This window comes from Aquarana catesbeiana, linkage group LG12 (assembly GCF_042186555.1).
Source record: "Aquarana catesbeiana isolate 2022-GZ linkage group LG12, ASM4218655v1, whole genome shotgun sequence".
Lineage (NCBI taxonomy): Eukaryota > Metazoa > Chordata > Amphibia > Anura > Ranidae > Aquarana > Aquarana catesbeiana.
This window is the reverse complement of record NC_133335.1, coordinates 185,239,693-185,259,438: the sequence shown is the minus strand read 5'-3', so window position 1 is coordinate 185,259,438 and position 19,746 is coordinate 185,239,693. Positions and strand designations below refer to the sequence as shown.

At 42.0% G+C, this 19,746-nt stretch overlaps 1 protein-coding gene across 1 annotated transcript in view; it reads right to left on the bottom strand.

The window, feature by feature from the left end:
- Nucleotides 1-1,876: 1,876 nt before the first annotated feature.
- ZNFX1 (zinc finger NFX1-type containing 1) overlaps nucleotides 1,877-19,746 on the bottom strand; it is a 63,089-nt gene continuing 45,219 nt past the window's right edge. Inside the window, exons 9-14 of the mRNA XM_073606304.1 lie at nucleotides 18,993-19,132; nucleotides 15,946-16,100; nucleotides 15,703-15,848; nucleotides 12,419-12,529; nucleotides 7,664-7,759; nucleotides 1,877-5,159 (exon numbers count right to left, since the gene is read on the bottom strand). Coding sequence (XP_073462405.1) covers nucleotides 2,718-5,159; nucleotides 7,664-7,759; nucleotides 12,419-12,529; nucleotides 15,703-15,848; nucleotides 15,946-16,100; nucleotides 18,993-19,132 — 3,090 coding nt within the window. The 3' untranslated portion in view covers nucleotides 1,877-2,717. The remainder of the gene's footprint in view (nucleotides 5,160-7,663; nucleotides 7,760-12,418; nucleotides 12,530-15,702; nucleotides 15,849-15,945; nucleotides 16,101-18,992; nucleotides 19,133-19,746) is intronic.

Below are 19,746 nucleotides of genomic sequence, written 5' to 3'. Positions count from 1 at the left end.
ATCACAGAACCGTGCCTCAGTATTCCTCCCAAGAGCCCTCAGTCCTGATGCAATGAGTGGGCTGGCTTTTAGGAGGAGGTGGGCAAATATCAAAATGGGTGGATGGGTAAGTGTCAGTCTGGTGCAGTGGGCATTCCTAGGCAGGCTGCATTTGCATGCAGACCACCCTAAGTAACACCCACATCTGATGTAGAGCCTCAATTAATGAAAGAACTGAAATCCTGTAAATGAAAATGTGAGGCCAGGGATTGGAAGCTGGGGAGGTGCAAGGTGATGCTAGATATAAGCAAGATGATGCTAGACATTAGCCAGCCAGTTAATGACGCAGGCAATTGACAGTAAGCATTTTCAGTTCAGGAGAGGAGCCTGTACAATTGTGCAAGACTGAAGATTGGAGTGTAGCTTAAAACTGAGAGGCAGATTTACAAAGCAGTGATGTGACATTCACCAAACATTGACTGCAAGAGAATCTTTCCAGTAAATTTGTTTTAATAAACAGTGAAGGATTCACCTCCAGGTAATGTTTGTTGAATTTTACATTCACTGCTTTATAAATATGTGCTCAAATCCAGAAAAGTTGTCATTTTCCTTATTAATTATGAGAATTGCTAGAGTAGTACAGTATTGGCAAATGAAGGGTAGACTTGTACAGATATGTCAGTTTATACACCCTTTTCTACAGGCTTAGTTTAAAGCCAGCCATAGATGGTTCTAATCTCAGGCAGTTCAGTAGGGACCGACTGAGATTCAAACTTTCTACAGGCAGGCTGATTGCACCCAAGTCCATTCATCAATAGATTTGGGTACAACCAGCACATCGATTTTTGCCAGCAGTTATAGCGGATAACAATAATCACTGTGTTCCCCGCACCCACCCCACCGGAAGAACACAATAGCTTCTCTGAAGGGATTCCCACATCAACACTGGCTGTGTTGATAGGGGAATCAAGAACTTTTCTTTCCTGCAAACTATGGTTGCAGGACAGAAAATTGCATCATCTATGGCCTGCCTGAGAATGCAATCTACATTACTGCACATTTTATTACACACCAAAACCCAAGTTTTTGTATATTCCCCCTAGGAAGCACTTCAGATACTCTCACCTATCATCATAGTAGGAGTTCTGTTTTGATTCAAATTCTGACTGCTGTATTAATAATAATTAAATATGAACTTTGCAGATAAGATAAAAATTATTCATGAATTTACCTTCTCTAAGCCTGGGTTCACACCTATGTGAATTGGATGCGGGTTTCTCCGCATCCAGTTCGCAAAGCAGGAGAAAGTGACCAGCTCTCTATGGAGCCAGTTCACATATGTCCAGGGCGGCTGCGGAGCGCACTGCACAGAAACGATGTGCGTCTTTGGCTCTGTCTTAGGGCTGAATTCAGGCAAAGATTCTGCCCTGATTCGTCCCTGAAACAGAGAACAGGGACGCGCAGCGTTGCTGTGCGATTCGTGGTCGGTTTAGGTGTGAACCGAGCTTTAGCCTAGGTTCACATATATACGGGTCCGGGAACGAGTGTAAATTGCACGCTTACCTGTAGACGGGGGTGACACCAATTCCTAATGGCACCCCCATGCATCTGAAAATGCAACACATTTTTGGATGCATGAAAACGCTTAGTGCTGCAGCACGCGCGGTTCAAGGAAGCTGCCCTGTGGGTGCGTTTTAGAAAAAGGGTCAGGGGCTTTTTCTCTGCATTTTTCACAGGGACAGCAGCCCATTCAAATAAATAGGCTGCTGTGCCCACACAAAACGTATTTGCACAGAAATGCAAATATGTGAACCTAGCCTAAGCTAGAGAAGGAAGATAAAACAGAAACACAATGGGCAGAATATGTTTACTGTATGTAGTCCAGTACTACACAAAATTTCATATATAAAGCTTTATTCATAAAATCACTGCATTAGTCACAATGTTGGCAATTCATTTCTACATAATGTATTGAAATAAATATTTTTTCTGTGCAAGATTTATCTTTGTAGAGAGTACATTACAGCTCATAAATTTGCTACACCTAAGAGATTTTTAAACAATGTTAAAAATGGCAAACATTTTCCACATCTCCACTGATACATAGCATTGAGGGTCATGGATAATCAGAGTTTGTAGTTCTTTGTCACTCGCCTGCCTCCTATAATTGCTGCCTGAACATTTCCTCCAGTGGTAAATCACACATGAAAATGTCATACCCTGAGCTGATCAGATACATATATGAGTTTGTCAAAATATGTTACCACCTTCTCAGCAGCCAAAGCAGACATTTTGACTGCAAGGTCTATTTGAAATTTCATCTGGAACACTATTCTTTTTAAATATATAAAGAAGGTTCCAAACTAATTACACATGATCAATATTTACAAAATGGTTTGAATCTTTCAGTTAACATATTTGACTTAATTTACTGACCTATTTGGCCAAAACTTTAAAGTGCAATTCCAGACAGTTTAGTTTGGAATAAAGCATGGAAGGGCTTGGATCTGCCAGGTTTTTCATACTACTGTTTTTCCCTTTTTTGTGTTAATCCCCATTACTTGTTGTCCTGGTGACTACACAAGAAGGGGAAAAAAAGACACCATAAAAAAAAAAACCTGACCTACAGTAGGTTCTAACCTTTCCACACTTTATACAAAAAGGTTTTCACTGGAGTTCTACTTTAATTTCATTCAACTGAATTACATTCCGTTAGTGCCCCCTTCTTATGAAGAAAATTAGTCTAAAAGGTCCTGGAAATTCATCATATTGTTTGCCACGTCTGACCAAGCGGAATGTTGTGCTCCATCCATTTCAGAAGCCAGCCTGTTCGATGATAGAAGCGAGTGGTTTGTTCCACCAATCCCTTCTTTGCATTCTGGACATTGGGCCTGCTGCATTGCTCCACCACATTCTGTGATACAATATATATGATTGTTAGGACATTTAAACCAATGTCCTTTCGAAAGACCCATGGCCTGCACAATCATCACACGTTCATCATCTGTTATCTTGAGTCCCGTATTTGGAAGACTTTTATCCAGTTCCTTTAATTTTGTCTTCACCAAGGTTTCATTCTCTTTGGTAAATTGTTTATTGCTTTCTAATATATCCCTTAGAAAATGTATCTCCCTTTGGAGGTTTGGTGTGATCCTCACCTTGGCTTCTTTACATTTCACAAGCAGTCGAAGAAGGTAAGTGAAGCGTGCCACTTCAGTCTGCAGATCAGATAACTCTTGCTCTGAGAGGAATGAGCGGGGCTTCTCCAGCCATTTCTTAATCTGCTGTAAACGATTCTGTAAATCATACTCCTCTTCCTCCTCAACCTTACTAATGTTATTAGACAGTTTTGATAGCCTTTCATAGAACCGCATCATATTTTCCAGGTTATGCAAAGTCCTAAGTTGTGTGCCTGGATTGTACAGTTTCTCTTGTAATCCTTCATATTCTTCAGGATAGGTTCTTCTTACATCAGCCAACTGCTGTAGACTTGTCCTGAGTTTACTACTGGTTTCGTCTCTCTCAGAGGCTGGCCCAAGTATTCGTTCTTTGACTTTCTCAATCTCATTTAGAGTTTTGTTTATTATAGTCCCATATCTCAAGTTTTTCCTTATGGGAGTTTTACATTTCGGGCACTCTTTTAGTTTGATTGCACTTCCCTCTTCAGGGTCACTCTGTCCTTTCATGTAAGTATCCATACCTGAAGACTCAAGAATGTGTCCGCAGTCCACCAGCTCTACAAAACACGCATCTTCTTCGTCCTCAAATCCAAAGAATATCTCAGTGACTTCATCTTTATTGCATATTCGACACTTTTTAGGGCAGGGCTCCCCACACAAACCGATGCATGGGTGTTTACAAGGAAGTTGCTTGTCACAAGGGGCATCGCATGGAGGGCGGTCACAGGGTTCAGAACATAGTCGAGTACATCTATAGTGCTGACAGCACCAAAAACAGGGCTCCATGCAAGGTGCACAGTTCTCTCCACATTTCTTTTTACACTGGCTATGGACACACCGGTTCTGGCATGGTCTACTACAAGGAGGACAATCCCTTGTGCACGGTTCTCGACATTCATGTGAGCAAACTAAAACAGCCTTGCAAGGATGTCGGCAACCCATATGAAATCTTCCTTGAAAACAACTGTCACAAGTACCCCCACACTGGTGACCACAGCTTAAGGTAGATTTGCAAGGATTTCTACATTTCACTGGCATGCCATATTCTAGGTCTCCCTTCTGCCAGCACTTAATTTGTTGAGTATGACCACATTTTAGCTGTGCGCTTATTTCTTTCGGACAACGCACTTCACAAGCATCTCCACAAGACTTCAGACATTGATGTCCACACGCTAAGGTCTTTTCACAAGGCATAGTGCATCTGAACTTATTTTCAGAGATGCTACATGGCACCATCTGCAGATGTCCGCACAATGGTATTACCTTCTCCACTTGTACCATGCACTCTCCACAAGGTTCAAAACATTTTCTTTTGCATCTATGCTCTTCCTTACATAACACTTTCTGGCAGTCCTTATTGCATTGGTATTCTTTGTGCTCTTGGTCATATGGATGGCACACACGTGTGCACACATGTCCACAGTCCAGACGGAATTCACATTTTTTGTTGCAGCCGCCTTCTGGTACAGACTTAAAATCATTGGCACATCTTACAAGATTACGTGTCTCAGGGTGATTCTGACAGTAGAGCATAAGGTGGTCTCCTACTTGACCCTTCTGTTGCAGAGTACCAAGAATAAGGCTCCAGAGATGCACACTACTCAGCATATCCATGTTGCCAATACAGTACAGTCCTTTCTTGGCCCTAGATAGTGCCACACATATGCGGTTGGCAATCTTAAGGAAACCCACTTTTCTTTCTTTGTTGCTACGGACCAGTGAGAGCAGAATGATGTCATTCTCCTCCCCCTGGTACTTGTCCACAACATGAACTTTAACACCAGAGAACGTTTTGGCCGGCATAAGTTTGCGGAGACAGAAAAGCTGCCCTGTGTAAGTGGTGAGGATGGTGATCTGAGACGGCTTGTACTCTTGATTCAGGAAGTACCTGCAGAGCTCCACCACAAACTGAGCTTCATGCATGTTCTCGTGACTCTTCCCATCTTTGATCGCTAGCTCTGGGTAACTGTGTTTCACAAAGAAGAGGTTGGATGACACCCCCTAAAATGTGAAAAAAAGAAATGTTATTGCAAGTTAGAGATAACAAGCATTCCACTGAGGTTATTTCATAGGGCTAAGAGCAATGTTCAAAATGCAGAAAATCAAGAAGAAAGGTGCCCCAAGGGGATTGTGTGGGTGAGGGGTATTGGCCGTAAAATAGTACGAAAGTATTAGAAAAATGTTCAAAATGCAGCAGCACACAGCAACCATACATTAACCTGTTCTTGGGTAATGTGTAGGTCGTCATTAGTAACCTCTTCTGAAAATGCTAGCTTTTTTCGAAGATCATTAATGACACCTTCATATTTGTAAATCTTTGCTAGGGAAATATGTGAGCTTCCATTGCTGCACTTCTGCTGCCCTAAGATCCTTTAACTAGACCAAGCACTCCAAACTTTTTGAACATGGGGCCCGTTCACTATCCTTCAGACTTTAGAAGGAGTGGACTGTGGCCAGTGTGAGTAGAACATGTTTTGGTGTCAGCGGGAGTAAACAATGCAACATCTTTAGTGGGAGGAATAGTGTCCATCGTTGGTGTCAGTGGGATGAATAGTGCTCCATCATTTGTGTTAATGGGAGGAATAGTGCCTCATTTTTGGTGTCACTGGGAGAAATAGTGCCCCATCATTGGTGTCAGTGGGAAAAAGTGTCCTGGTGTCAGTGCGAGCAAAACAACGCAACATCTTTAGTGAGAGGAATAGTGCCCCATCGTTGGTATCAATGGGATTAATAGTGCCTCATTTTTGGCGTCAGTGGAAGAAATAGTGCCTCATTGTTAATGTAAGTGGGAGGAAAAGTAACCCCATCATTAGTGTCAGTGGGAGGAATAGTGCCCCATCATTGGTGTCAGTGGGAGGAATAGTGCCCCATTGTTGCTGTAAGAGGGAGGAATAGCACACCATCATTGGGGTCTGTGGGAGCAATAGTGCCCCATCATTGGTGTCAGTGGCAGAAATAGTGCCACATTGTTGGTGTCAGTGGGAGGAAAAGTGCTCCATCATTGGCGTCAGTTGCGAGAAACATTGCTCCGTCAATAGTGTCAGAGGGAGAAATGGTGCTCGCATGGTTGGTGCCAGTGTGAGGAATAGTACCCCATCATTGGTGTCAGTGGGAGAAATAGCGCTCTATAGTTGGTGTCAATGGGAGGAATAGTGCCTCATTTTTGGTGTCGGTGGGAGGAATAGTGCCCCATCACTGGTATCAGTGGGAGAAATAGTGTTCTGGTGTCAGTGGCAGTAAACAATGCAACATCTTTAGTGAGAGGAATAGTGCCCCATTGTTCGTGTCAGTGGGATGAATAGTGTCCCATCGTTGGTATGAATGGGACTAATAGTGCCTCATTTGTGGTGTCAGTGGGAGGAATAGTGACCCATTATTGGTGTCAGTGGGAGAGATAGTGCCTCATTGTTAATGTAAGTGGGAGGAATAGTGCCCCATCATTGGTGTTGGTGGGAGGAATAGTGCCCCATTGTTACTGTAAGAGGGAGGAATAGCACACCATCATTGGGATCAGTGGGAGCAATAGTGCCCCATCATTAGTGTCAGTGGCAGAAATAGTGCCCCATTGTTGGTGTCACTGGGAGGAATATTGCTCCGTCGTTGGTGTTAGAGGGAGAAATAGTGCTCCATTATTGGTTCCATGGGAGAGATAGTGTCTCATTGGTAATGTAAGTGGGAAGAATAGTCCCCTATCATTGGTGTCAGTGGAAGGAATAGTACCCCATCATCGGTGTCAGTGGGAGGAAGGAAGTACATCATCAGTATCAGTGGGAGGAAGGAAGTACATCATCAGTATCAGTGGGAGGAAGGAAGTACATCATCAGTATCAGTGGGAGGAAGGAAGTACATCATCAGTATCAGTGGGAGGAAGGAAGTACATCATCAGTATCAGTGGGAGGAATAGTGCTCCATTGTTGGTATCAGTGGCAAGAATTATGCAGCCATTGTTGGTCTCAGGAGGGGGAATAGTGCCCCAAGGGCCAGATAAAAGCAAGCAAAGGACCACATCACGCCCCCAGGTAGCAGTTTGGAGACCACTGACCTAGACCTCTCCTTGGGTTTGTATTGATTTTATTCTAAAACTGAATATATTGCCTCAACAGAAGAGGCATGCGTATTTTTACTTGAATCCTGGTCTTTTTCTGTTTTTTTTCAGATCTGTGCGTAATACAAACCAGTCACTGCTGCTCTCTTTTTGTGTAGGCTGACTGGTCTTGTATCCACTCCACTGTTTATTGCAGTCAGCCTGTTCTGGGTGGGCCTGCTGGACCTGCAGCTCTGTTCTCTGCACAGGTTACGTGCTACACAATTCTGATATCACTGATACTTTTACCAGATTAGAACTGGGGATGCAAAGCCATTTGGTTCACACAACGTGGATTTATATTATTTGTGACTATTATAATATGTTGATTTTTTTTGTCAGAAGGAAGCTGAACTCTTACGAAACCTTGTCTGGAGATGTTAATTTTTTTTGTGCACAGAAAGAAAAAATGATTTCTCACCTTGATATTTTCATACTCCAATACAGATGGGTGGTTTTCCAGCTCTGTGTAGATGTGAGGAGTCAATAATCGAGCTATTTCAGGTCTCATGCGATGCTAAAATGGCATAAATGTTTAAAAGTCAGCCATAATTAGGTAAACCAGTCCAGGCACAAAAAGTCAAAAAGTAAAAAAATATACTTTTTAAACAAATAAGAGAAAAACATTGTTATGGATCCATACTCCAAGTTCCATGGCATATTACTGAAAAACCGTAATCTGTAAATATACCCAATTTTTCTTTGTTTTGAATGAAACATATATTGAACAACGGTGTTGCCTTATACTGCTGGGGTTTTACTGCTGTGGTTCATGCATGTTATGTCCTGACGGGATGGGCTAGAATGCCCATATGTGTTTTATGGGTACTCAATGTATGTCTTATGTATACGATATGTCGTTTACTTGCCGTTCAAAATGGTTCATTTGTGACAGTTTTATTTCGAGAAGCTTCTATACTTTGACACACGTATCTGCATGGTTTCCGTAGGGGCATCTTTGCTTTACTCATTTGACTTCTGCCTGAAATCATCTCTTCTACGTTCCTATGTTTCTGCCGTCTGTTTTTGTCTTTGTTTATCATCAGCTCTTTTCCTTCTATTTCATAAACTGTTTTTTACAAGGTGACTTTTTCTTTACCACATACATGGTAGATGTGAGTACGATCTCTTGGTCTTATTATATATTATATGGCTTTTTGCTTCTATTTCAATTATATATATATTTTTTCACTTATATCCGACGCAGTAGTATTACGTAATGTTTTATAACCGTGCCTTACATTAGTCAACTTCGGTTTCGTTGACAGTGATCGTCTCTCTCTCTACTATTATCCGTGGTATGTTTGATTGCGCTCAGCCGTGCAGATATATTTAATGCATTGTTCAGTGCCTTGTCATGTTTTTATACTGTATTATGTATCTATATTAGTACTCTGTTAGCAATATTATCTGCTAGAGCACTGGTCATCAACCCTGTCCTCAGGGCCCACTGACAGGCCAGGTTTGCAAGATAACTGAAATACATCACAGGTGAAATCATTTGCTGCTCAGTGATTGCAGTATTCTAGTCTGCATCTCCCCAAGGTAATACATAAAACCTGGCCTGTTAGTGGGCCCTGAGGACAGGGTTGATGACCATTGTGCTAGGGGAAAGCACACCAACACAGTGAACCAGTTCTATTCTGACTCTACTAAGTATATATTAATACCGTGTCATCCTTTTAGAGGTCTTAATCCTTTTGGCTCTCTGTTTTTTCATGCTGCCCATTTTCCTGTGCACATTTGGTTTCTACTTTAGTCTGAGTATATATGGGAGGAGTTTCTGGGGGTTGTCTATCCCCTAATTGGTTTTATTTCACTATAAATATTTTCAGTCTGAGTATGGTCACTAGCTATGATTAAGCACCTATATTGGTATGAAACGCGTTAGCCTGTCTGTACCTTTCATCACCATAAGAGTTTTTGGACCTTCTACACTGTTTTGCGACAAATAAAAAGTGTTATTCGGAGTGCGGCCGTTCAGCTGCTTACTTCAATTTTCTATAGGTTTTACTGTTGTCTGTGACTCTGTTAGACTGCTGTTCCCTTATTCACTGTCCCTGAACACCCTCGTCCCCAGATGGGAAGTGAGGGAAAGTCTCCAAAAGTAATACAGACAGAAGTAGAAAGTATGGGTATGCTAGATCTCCTGTCAGGTTTTTGTTATCTGTTTAACTTTTGCAGATTTCCCCTCACTTCCTGTCTGGTAGAAGGTTGTCCCCAAAACAGAAAGTGAGAAAAAATCTGTCTAAAGATGTCCAGATTGCAGTAATGGGATTCTAGCCCTTCCCACATTATTAAAAACGTAAAAAAAAAAAAAAAATATGTTGACTATAGCTACACTTCAAGTCTGCATAACTAAGTTCCCGACATCACAATATACAGCGATCGTATATTTTTTAAGTATTTCCTCAGTCTCCTCTCCCCACAGCATTGTAACTTTGTGGTGGGTCACAAGGTCATGAGGCTGCAACTGGGGAGTGATGATGATCTGTGTCAAATCTTTGTGAACTCATGCAAGTGTTGCAGGACTGTGACCTCTCTGGTCCAGCATAACCGTTCAGGAATTAGATACTGACCGTGGAGGATGTTTGAAGGAGAGGGTGGTGGAACAGGTGAACGTATACCCTCTCCAATTGACCTTGATTTTTTGTGGTGGAGGAAGACGGGCTTTACATTTAGTAAACCAAGAAGCCTAGGGGGTTATTTTATATATATATGAAAAAACGTCAACTAAATTCCCCTCCAAAAACACATTTACACTTGTACAATGTGCGCCAACTTTGGAGCGCAACTTTGATGCAGCTTTGGATGGGTGCAACTTGGATAAGACTTTGGCTTTAACCAGTGATAATGGACAACTGTTGCATTGTATAACACTCAGGTACGACTTTCATGCAACTTTTGATGGTTAATATTGAAGTCTGTGACCCTTAACCAGTTAAGGACCAGGCCTATTTTTGACACCTGTTTACAAGTTAAAATCATTTTTTTTTTTGCTAAAAAATTACTTAGAACCCCACAAACATTAGATATTTTTCCAGATGCCCTAGAGAATAAAATGGCAGTCATTGCAATACTTTATGTCACACCATATTTGCGCAGCGGTCTTACAAGCGCAATTTTTTTGGGAAAAAACATTTTTTTCAATTAAAAAATAAGAACACAGTAAAGTTAGCCCAATTTTTTTCTATATTTTGAAAGATGATGTTACGTCGAGTAAACTGATACCCAACATGTCATGCTTCTAAATTGCACCCGCTCGTGGAATGGCAACAAACTTTGGCATTTAAAAATCTCCATAGGCGACATTTAAAAATGTCTACAGGTTACCAATTTTGAGTTACAGAGGAGGTCTTGGTCTAGAATTATTGCTCTCACTCTAATGATTGCTGTGATACCTCACATGTGTGGTTTGAACACCGTTTTCCTATGTGGGCACGACTTATGTATGCGTTTGCAAGGGACGGGCGCTTTAAAAAAATGTTTTTCTTATTTATGTTACATCTTATTTTTTATTTTTACACGGTTCTTTTTTTATAAAAAAAAAAAAAAAAAAATTCGGATCACTTTTATTCCTATTACAAGGAATGTAAACATCCCTTGTAATAGAAAAATAGCATGACAGGACCTCTTAAATATGAGATCTGGGGTCAAAAAGAGCTCAGATCTCATCTTTATACTTAAAAAGCAATAATAAATAAATAAAAAAAAAGTCTTTTTTTTTTTTTTTTTTTCAATAATAAAAAAAAAATGTCCCTTTAAGAATGTTGGGTGGAAGTAACGTCACTAGAGTCGAGTGGGGGCCATCAATCCCTCACTCGACTTGCCAAGCAGGGGAAAGCATCGGATCGTCTCCGCCGCTACCGATGGATCCGGTAAGCAGCGGAGACGGCCCGGACGTGGCGGGAGAGGGGTGGGCACCTTTTCCGCCGCCGATCAAAGTGATCTCGCGGTGCATCCACTGCGGAGACCACTTTTATCGTAAAACGGCCCGCCTGCCGTTGAAGAAAATACCGGGGTTACGGCAGCTATCTGCTGCTATTACAACGGTATTTAACGTCAAAGAACCGACGTATAATGACGGCGGGCGGTCCAGAAGTGGTTTAGTAAGTTGCATGAAAGTCAGACTAAATTAGTGCATGCTACTTTGAAGTTGCTGCAATTTTAAGTCGCACATATATAAAATGGTTATCATTGGAAAACATGGGGAACGACTTGTAATGCGACTTTGATGTCAAAAGTTGCACAAGTGTGAATGGAGCCTTAGGTTGCCAAACTCTACTTCTTAGACCAAGGGTCTTCAAACTATGGTCCTTCAGTTGTTCAAGAACTACATTTCCCATCATGCCTAGCCATGTCTGCGAATGTCAGAGTTTTACAATGCCTCATGGGATGTGTAGTTCCGCAATAGCTGGAGGGCCGTAGTTTGAGGATCCCTGTCTTAGACGGTTCATACAGTGGCGGTGCTACGAGAGAGAGAGAGAGTTGATATCCACTGCTACTTTTATGTGTCAGATGTACAACTATTACAAGAGTCAGTGTTATTCTGGCCACCCCCACATTTATTTTGGGTATTTTTTTTTATTTGCTCAGAATTTTATTTTGTTGTATTGTCTTTTGATATGACACACTTCTTCTTTTGATCAGATCAAAAAAAGATTATTTCATATACACTATCATCTTTTTGTAAACAATTCAGTATTTTCGAATCTGTTTGCTGTTTTCTATGTCCTTTCAAACTCATGAAAATTGAAAGCGATATAAAATAATACTCATAAAAATTAAAAAAAAAAAAAAAAAACTAAAAAAATATTACTCATAAAAGCTCATGAAAATTGAAAGTGATATAAAATAATATTTTTCCTTTTTTTCTTTATAGATATAATTGCATATACGGTTTGCTTGTCAAGAGGATTTCTGTGTCTACCCATCCAGCACTGAGATTTACACAAGCCTGCTGACAACAGAGTCTGGTGAGTAACCTCACTTTTCTGTACTGCATTTAGGAACCCAGTTCAGTGACCTCCTGCCCTAGTCTGTGGATGGAGAATGAAGCTAGTAACATTTGGAAACATTGATGGGTCCAGTAAGTTCCAGCAACATGTAAAAGCTCCAATGTTCTATGAGAAAAATCATATGTGTGAAGCCATGGTCTTTATAACTGTTTCCTCACCTGGTAGTTTAGACGCACAAATGGCAGTCGTGACTCTATGAGACGTTCAAACAGCGACACTTCAAGGTTAAAGTTCTTGGCCAGATCATAAACATTTGCACTTGGCCTCAGCTGAGATAGAATATAAAACAAACATCATATTAACCAATAAGAAATATATTCATACATGGAGATGGCTAGTTACTATAATGAATGTAGAAAATATTCCATTTACAAGTTGACCCAATAATTTAGCATTTCTTTTTTAAGGTGAAAATGAAATGGTTTTGGATTTTTATATACCGTATTTAATCGGCATATAACATGCACTTTTTTCCCCTGAAAATAGGGGGAAAATTGCGGGTGCGTGTTATACGAGGACACCGTACCAAGGAGGGGGACGAGTGCCGCCAGAAATCACCGAGCCGTCATCTCCTCTCTACTCGGCTCTCCGACACACAGTCTGGCCACCGGCATTGGACCAGTGTTCTGTCTATCATAGGAGCTGGTCCAATGCCGTTGGCGGAGGCGGGACTGTGTATGTGACTGCCTACAGAGCAATACGAGCTACTATTTTTAAAAAATCCTGACTGTTTGCGAGCGTTGTCTTGGAAAATGAGCAGGATTCAAGCCTCTGCGGTGTGCAGTACTGCATTTGGCCAGAGGTGCGGGGGCACCGGTGACACTCGGAGCCACTTGGAAACACTCGGAAACACTCAGTTCCAGAGTGTTTCTGAGCCTGAGTGTTTCCGAGTGCATCCAAGCGGCTCAGATTGTTTTCCGAGTGTCTCGGGCCCCCCACCTCTGGCCACATGCGGTCCTGCATACAATAGAAGTCACTCTGGAATAAATTATCTGAGTTTCCATTGACTTCTATGGGGAAACTCGCTTTGATATACGAGTGCTTTGGATTACAAGCATTCGTCTGGAACGAATTATGCTTGTAATCCAAGGTACCACTGTACTTCATATTAACCTGAATACAAAGATAGCACTGAAGCATTTGTGGCAAAACCTATCAAGCCCGAACCAAATCTAACTGTCCTTATTTGTATGTATTGATTAAAAATAAAGTAAAGCTAGTAAAATCTCTGAAAGCATTGAAGTTTCAAAACCCCGTAGGGATCACATTTCTATTTTCTTCCCAGTGGGGAGATTCACCTCCTCTATTTATCCTGGGGATCTTTGTCTCTGGGACACAAAATAATAGGAAAATGCAAAATGTTAGATTTGTCAGCTGAATAGGAGGGTAAGAAGAGATCTGCAAATGAGGTACACCGGTGCCCTTTGACATTTGTATTCAGGACTAGAAATGATTGGAAATCTCCTGATAGGAACAGATACAGCAAAAAAATAACCCAACAAGGGATTTTAAAGTGGTTGTAAACCCTTAAAAAAAATTCCCCACCAAAAAAAACCTGCAAGACAAAGGCATACTGAGCTAGTATGCATAGCATACTAGCTCATTATGAATTATTTACCTTAGATCGAAGCCCCCACAGCGGTACTCGTTCACCGCCCCGGCAGCCGACATCTCTCCCGGGGGTTACTTCCGGGTATCGCGGTTCCGGCGATGTGATTGGCCAGAGCATGCGCGCGGGAACCGCCGGTAACGGCACAGTTTAACTGAAGCAAAGGCATGTACGTGCCGTTGCTTCAGTTTGCTTAAAGTAGAGTTCCACCCACCTTTACAACTTTTCAGCATCCCTCACTAAACTGTGCACTGTTAACAAATTGGATATATTTTTTTTTTTCTCAGCACCTACTGTATATCTGCTCTGCTGTATTCATTTTTCACTTCCTCCTCCCTGGCCGCGGCCCATCGCATCATTTCCTGTTTGCAATGCCTTCTGGGAAGGGGCGGCAACTTCCTCTGAAACTGCCGTTGCTATGGAAACCTGGGTTTGAAACAGGAAAATCTGGATGCCGCACACCGGATAAAGTTGAAAAATCTTCTTTATTGTAAAACTTGGATCATAATTTGAGCGCTTACTATGAGTAAGCGCTCGAATTAGAGTGCGAAACGTGTCAGCTGTGTCTGTACTATCTGCCTGATTGTCCTGTATTTTTGATGATCCAAGTTTTACAATAAAGAAGATTTTTCAACTTTATCCGGTGTGCGGCATCCAGATTTTCCTGTTTCAAACCTTGCTTCAATTTGCATTTAGCCAGCACCTGGGACTCCCCTCCTCTGAAGGATTTACTAACACACACCTGGAAGCAGGTCTACCTGAGCGGTGATTCATTTTCTCTGCCTTGTCTGCACCAAAGGATATATGCTATGGAAACCTGACCTGAAACCTATTACACTGCTTGTGCTGCACTGAGCATGTGCAAGATCTGCAATGATGAGATCCAGGAAGAAATACAGTCTGGCTTCAGATGCCCACACTTAAGATGGCCACGGCCTGCTGTAAGTTTATAAAATAACAAACTACTGCTATAAACTAACAAAACAGACCTTAGTTTACAGACTAACTTTACTAGTATACATTAAAGGGGTTGTAAAGGTAAAAATTTTTTCACCTTAATGCATTCTATGCATTAAGGTGAAAAAACTTTTGACAGTACCGCCGCCCCAGCCCCCCCCGTTTTACTTACCTGACGCCTCGAATCTTCGCTCCTCGTCCTCGTCAGCTTCATTGCAGCTCAGCCTGGTCGCTGATTGGCTGCAGTGGATGGATTGAAAGCAGCGCAGCCATTGGCTCGCGCTGCTGTCAATCACATCCGATGACGCGGCGCGCCGGGGGGCGGGGCCGAGTGATACAGCGAGCGGCTATAGCCGCCGGCTGTATCACGGGAGCGCGCCCGCAAGCACTCACCACCGTGCGAGGGAGCTCGCATGAAGGTGGTAAATGCTTGCGGGGAGGAGCTGAAACAGCCGCCGAGGGACCCCAGAAGACCAGGTTCGGGGCCACTCTGTGCAGAACGAGCTGCACAGTGAAGGTAAGTATAACATGTTTGTTATTTTAAAAAAAAAAAAAAAACATCTTTACAACCCCTTTAAGCTTGTGCATTATAGGGGTATTTTTATTTAAAAAGTATAATTTTGGCCGGAACACCACTTTAAGTACGCATGACGTCGGCACACGCAAATACAGGGATCCTAAATCGTGCATGTTTAGGAGATATCCTGTGTAGTTACAGGTAGGCCTAATTATAGGCTTGCCTGTAGTAAAAAGTGGTTGTAAAGGGTTTACAACCACTTTAACCATTCCCAATGCTAACCAAAAGTTAATAGGTTTTCCCTGACATACACGTAAAGTGAAAACTAGTAGCGTTGTGGCACATTTGTGGGTTTCTACCTGTTGATGGTCTCCAATGAGAATGAGGTGCTGACAAGCTGAACTGAGTGTGGTTATGGTATGGGCTTCTAAGACTTCTGCTGCCTCTTCAACTATGACAATCCGTGCCTGTACTTCCTGGAGGATACGCCTGTATTTGGCAGCACCTGGTGAAAGGGAAATCAAAGCATGGACTGGTTTAGCGATCAGATGGGGAAATAAACATTCTCTAGTAATGTCCATCTGCAGATCAAACCAACTAACCTGTGGTTGTCATTCCAATGACTTTAGCTTTCTGAAGGATCTGCAAGTCTTGTGTTTGTCTAAGCTCTGATAAACGATCAGCTAGCTTTTGGTAATTCTCTTCATGAACCAGAATTTTTACACGGATATCCTGCTGGTAGAGTTGTATCCAGTACCTAAAAATTGTAGAAAGTCAATTAAAGCGGCTGTAAACCTTATTTTTTTTTTTTTTTTAATAAAATAAAAAAAAAAATTAAGTTATACTTACCTGCTCGGTGCAATGGTATCGCACAGAGCAGTCCTTTACCTCCTCTTCTGGGGTCCCCTGCCACCGATATCTGCTTCCCTTTCCTCGATTGTACCCCCATAGCAAGCTGTGTGCTATGGGGGCACATGTGCTGGCAACAGAAGTCAATAGCGCCTACTGCTCTACTGCTATCAGTGCATCCTGTGAGGGGGAGGGAAGAGATGCAGCCGGATACAACGCTGAATTGTTAGAGGACCAAGTGTTTGGGGAGGGGGATGGTGGGGGGGGGGGGGGAGGGGGATGGGGGGGGGGGCGACAGGCAGTGGCATGTTTTTTCTACTTTAATGGAAAGAATACATTAAGGTAAAAAGCTTTATATCAGTTTATAAGCACTATAAAGTGATTATAAAGGCAAAGTTTCTATTTTTGTAACCACTTCCTGCCCGCCCACTGTCATATGACGGCAGGACGAAGCAGCTCTTGTTCTGGGCCGCCCTCATATGACGCGATTTCCTTCTCGGGCCACTAGGGGACATCGCGCCCGCCAGGCACGCGCACCGGGTCCCCAGCTATGCGGCGGGCGCGCGCGGGCGGGCCCGGCAGCCGCGATGTCCGCCGGGCACCTGCGATTGCCCAGTAACTGAGCAGGACCGTGGATCTGTGTGTGTAAACACACAGATCCCCGTCCTGTCAGAGGAGACGAGACCGATGGTGTGTCCCTTGTACATAGGGACACCGATTGGTCTTCTCCCCTTGTGAGTTCCCTCCCCCCACAGTTAGAATCACTCCCAGGAAACACATTTATCCCCTCGATCACCCCCTAGTGTTAACCCGGTCCCTGCCAGTCACATTTACACAGTAATCAATGCTTTTTCATAGCACGGATCGCTGTATAAATAAATGTGAATGGTCCCAAAAATGTGTCAAAAGTGTCTGATATGTCCACCGCAATATCGTAGTCACAATAAAAATCGCAAATCGCCGCCATTATTAGTAAAAAAAAAAAAAAAATAATAATAAAAATGCTATAAATTTATCCCCTATTTTGTAGACGCTATAACTTTTGCGCAAACCAATCAATATACGCTTATTGCGGGGTTTTCTTACCAAAAATATGTAGAAGAATACGTATCGGCCTAAACTGAGGAAAAAATTAGTTTTAAAAAGAAAAAAATTGGATATTTATTACCGTATATACTCGAGTATAAGTCGAATTTTTCGGCACATTTTTTTGTGCTGAAAGTGCCCCCCTCGACTTATACTCGAGTCAAGCACTTTTCTGCAGCAAAAAATTTCATTTTCCGAACCGACTTTGGGGCCCCGTATCTCAGGGCCACTTGGTGCTAGGAACCCCAAATTTGGTGTGCAAACCCAGAAGAACTGGTACCACAACATATAACATGATACCTAGCACTAAGTGGCCCTGAGATACGGGGCCCCAAAACCGGTTCAGAAAATGTCATTCTCTGCTGCAGAAAAGTGCTTGACATTTTCTGAACTGAATTTTGGGGCCCTGTATCTTGGGGCCACTTGATGCTAGAAACACCAGCTTTGGAAATTTTATGGTGCTAGTTCCACTGGGTTTGCACACCAAATTTGGGGTTCTTAGCACTAAGTGGCCCCGAGATACGGGGCTCCAAATTCGGTCAACTGTGTCCATCTGCAGCAATGTCATTTCGGGACCCTTTGGGTCCAGAGACCCCAAATTTTGGCTGCAGTTAGGGGGCATCTAGGAACCCTTAACTACCGAGTTTGAAGTTCAGGGGACCTATGGCTGCAAATGGGCACAGTGATGCTGCAAATGGGCATTATTGACCCTCTTTTCCACTTACAGTAGCTGTGCATTTCTCACCCTCGTCCATTTTTTTTTGTGGTAAATTAGGGGCCTCGACTTATACTCGGAACGACTTATACTCGAGTATATACGGTATAGCAAAAAGACAAAAAATATTGTGTTTTTTTCAAACTTGTCACTATTCTTTTGTTTATAGTGCAAGAAGTAAAAACCGCAGATGCGATCAAATACCACCAAAAGAAAGCTCTATTTGTGGTGATAAAAATGTCATGGGTACAGCGTTGCATGACCGTGCAATTGTAATTCAAAATGTGAAAGCGCTGAAAGCTGAAAAATGGCTTGGGAAGGAAGGGGGTGTTCGTGCCTGGTAGGCAAGTAGTTAAACGCTTCAGCCCCGTAAGATTTTTTTTTTACGCCCTTCCTGACCAGAGCACTTTTTGCGATTAGGCACTGGGTCGCTTTAACTGACAATTGCGCGGTCGTGCGACGTTGCACCCAAACAAAATTGACGTCCTTTTTTTCCCACAAATAGAGCTTTCTTTTGGTGGTATTTGATCACCTCTGCGGTTTTTATTTTTTGTGCTATAAACAAAAAACGAGTGACAATTTAAAAAAAAAAAACAATATTTTTTTACTTTTTGCTATAATAAATATCCCACAAAAATATATAAAAAAATCAAATTGTTTGCTCTCTTCAAATGCCCTTTGAAGAAAGATCTGAACATGGATTGCTCTTCAGAGGGCACCACATGTAAACGATTCCTTACTGTTTTATGACTGGCTGTCTCAGTTGTCAAGAAACTAAAACAAGACATTCACAAAATAAAATTAAAATAAAAAGACAACCGACAATAAACGGACAAGCAAATGTCAACTCATATCATAGATCAGAAAATTAAATAAAAAATTTAATGAATTGTTATAAGAACAACCCCCTCCCCCCATTCTTTCCGAAACAATATTGGAAAGGCTCTTTCTATTTGTGAACTTGGTTGCTATGTTGTGATCTGAAAGTCTTTCTATTACCTGTACAGTCTCCATCGTGCATTCAAGTCCAGGTGCCACACGTTTCCAATCTGGTGAACCACAGCTTCTGTCAATGCTTCTGTTTTCCTCAGTTCAAACTTCATCCTTTGCTTTCTCTTCTTTTTCTGTTTTGCTGTCATCTTTAAAAAACAAAATGATAAAGATGTTCATGCATGCCCCTATAGTGCTTTACTATCAGTATAAGTCCAGAATCCTGGAATTTTTTGTGAAGCAATAATGAAAAAAAAAAATACCCCCTTGCAAAGAAAATTGATCACTCTTGTAATGAGAAATCCTCTGCTGCAGATTGTGAATAATCTAAAGCCTCGTACACACGATCGGATTTTCCGACAGAAAATGTGTGATGACAGGCTGTTGGCGGATAATGTACGCTCCATCGGACAATTATTGTCGGATTTTCCACAGACAAATGTTGGATGGCAGGCTTTAAAATTTTCCACGGACAATTGTCTGTTGTCGAATTTTCCGAGCGTGTACACAAGTCCGTCGGACAAAAGTTCAAAGTACAAACACGCATACTCGGAAGCAAGGACGAGCCAGAAGCGGTCAGTTTCGTAAACTAGCGTTCGTAATGGAAAATTACCGGTAACATTCGTGACGCGGCAAATTATGAAAACTCGAAATGCAGCGCACAATTTTCTTCTTCTTTAATGGGATAATAATGAAGATGCTTTGCTGGTTATACTGATGGAGTTATTGCAAACAAATTTTTAAATGTTTTTTTTTTTCTAGT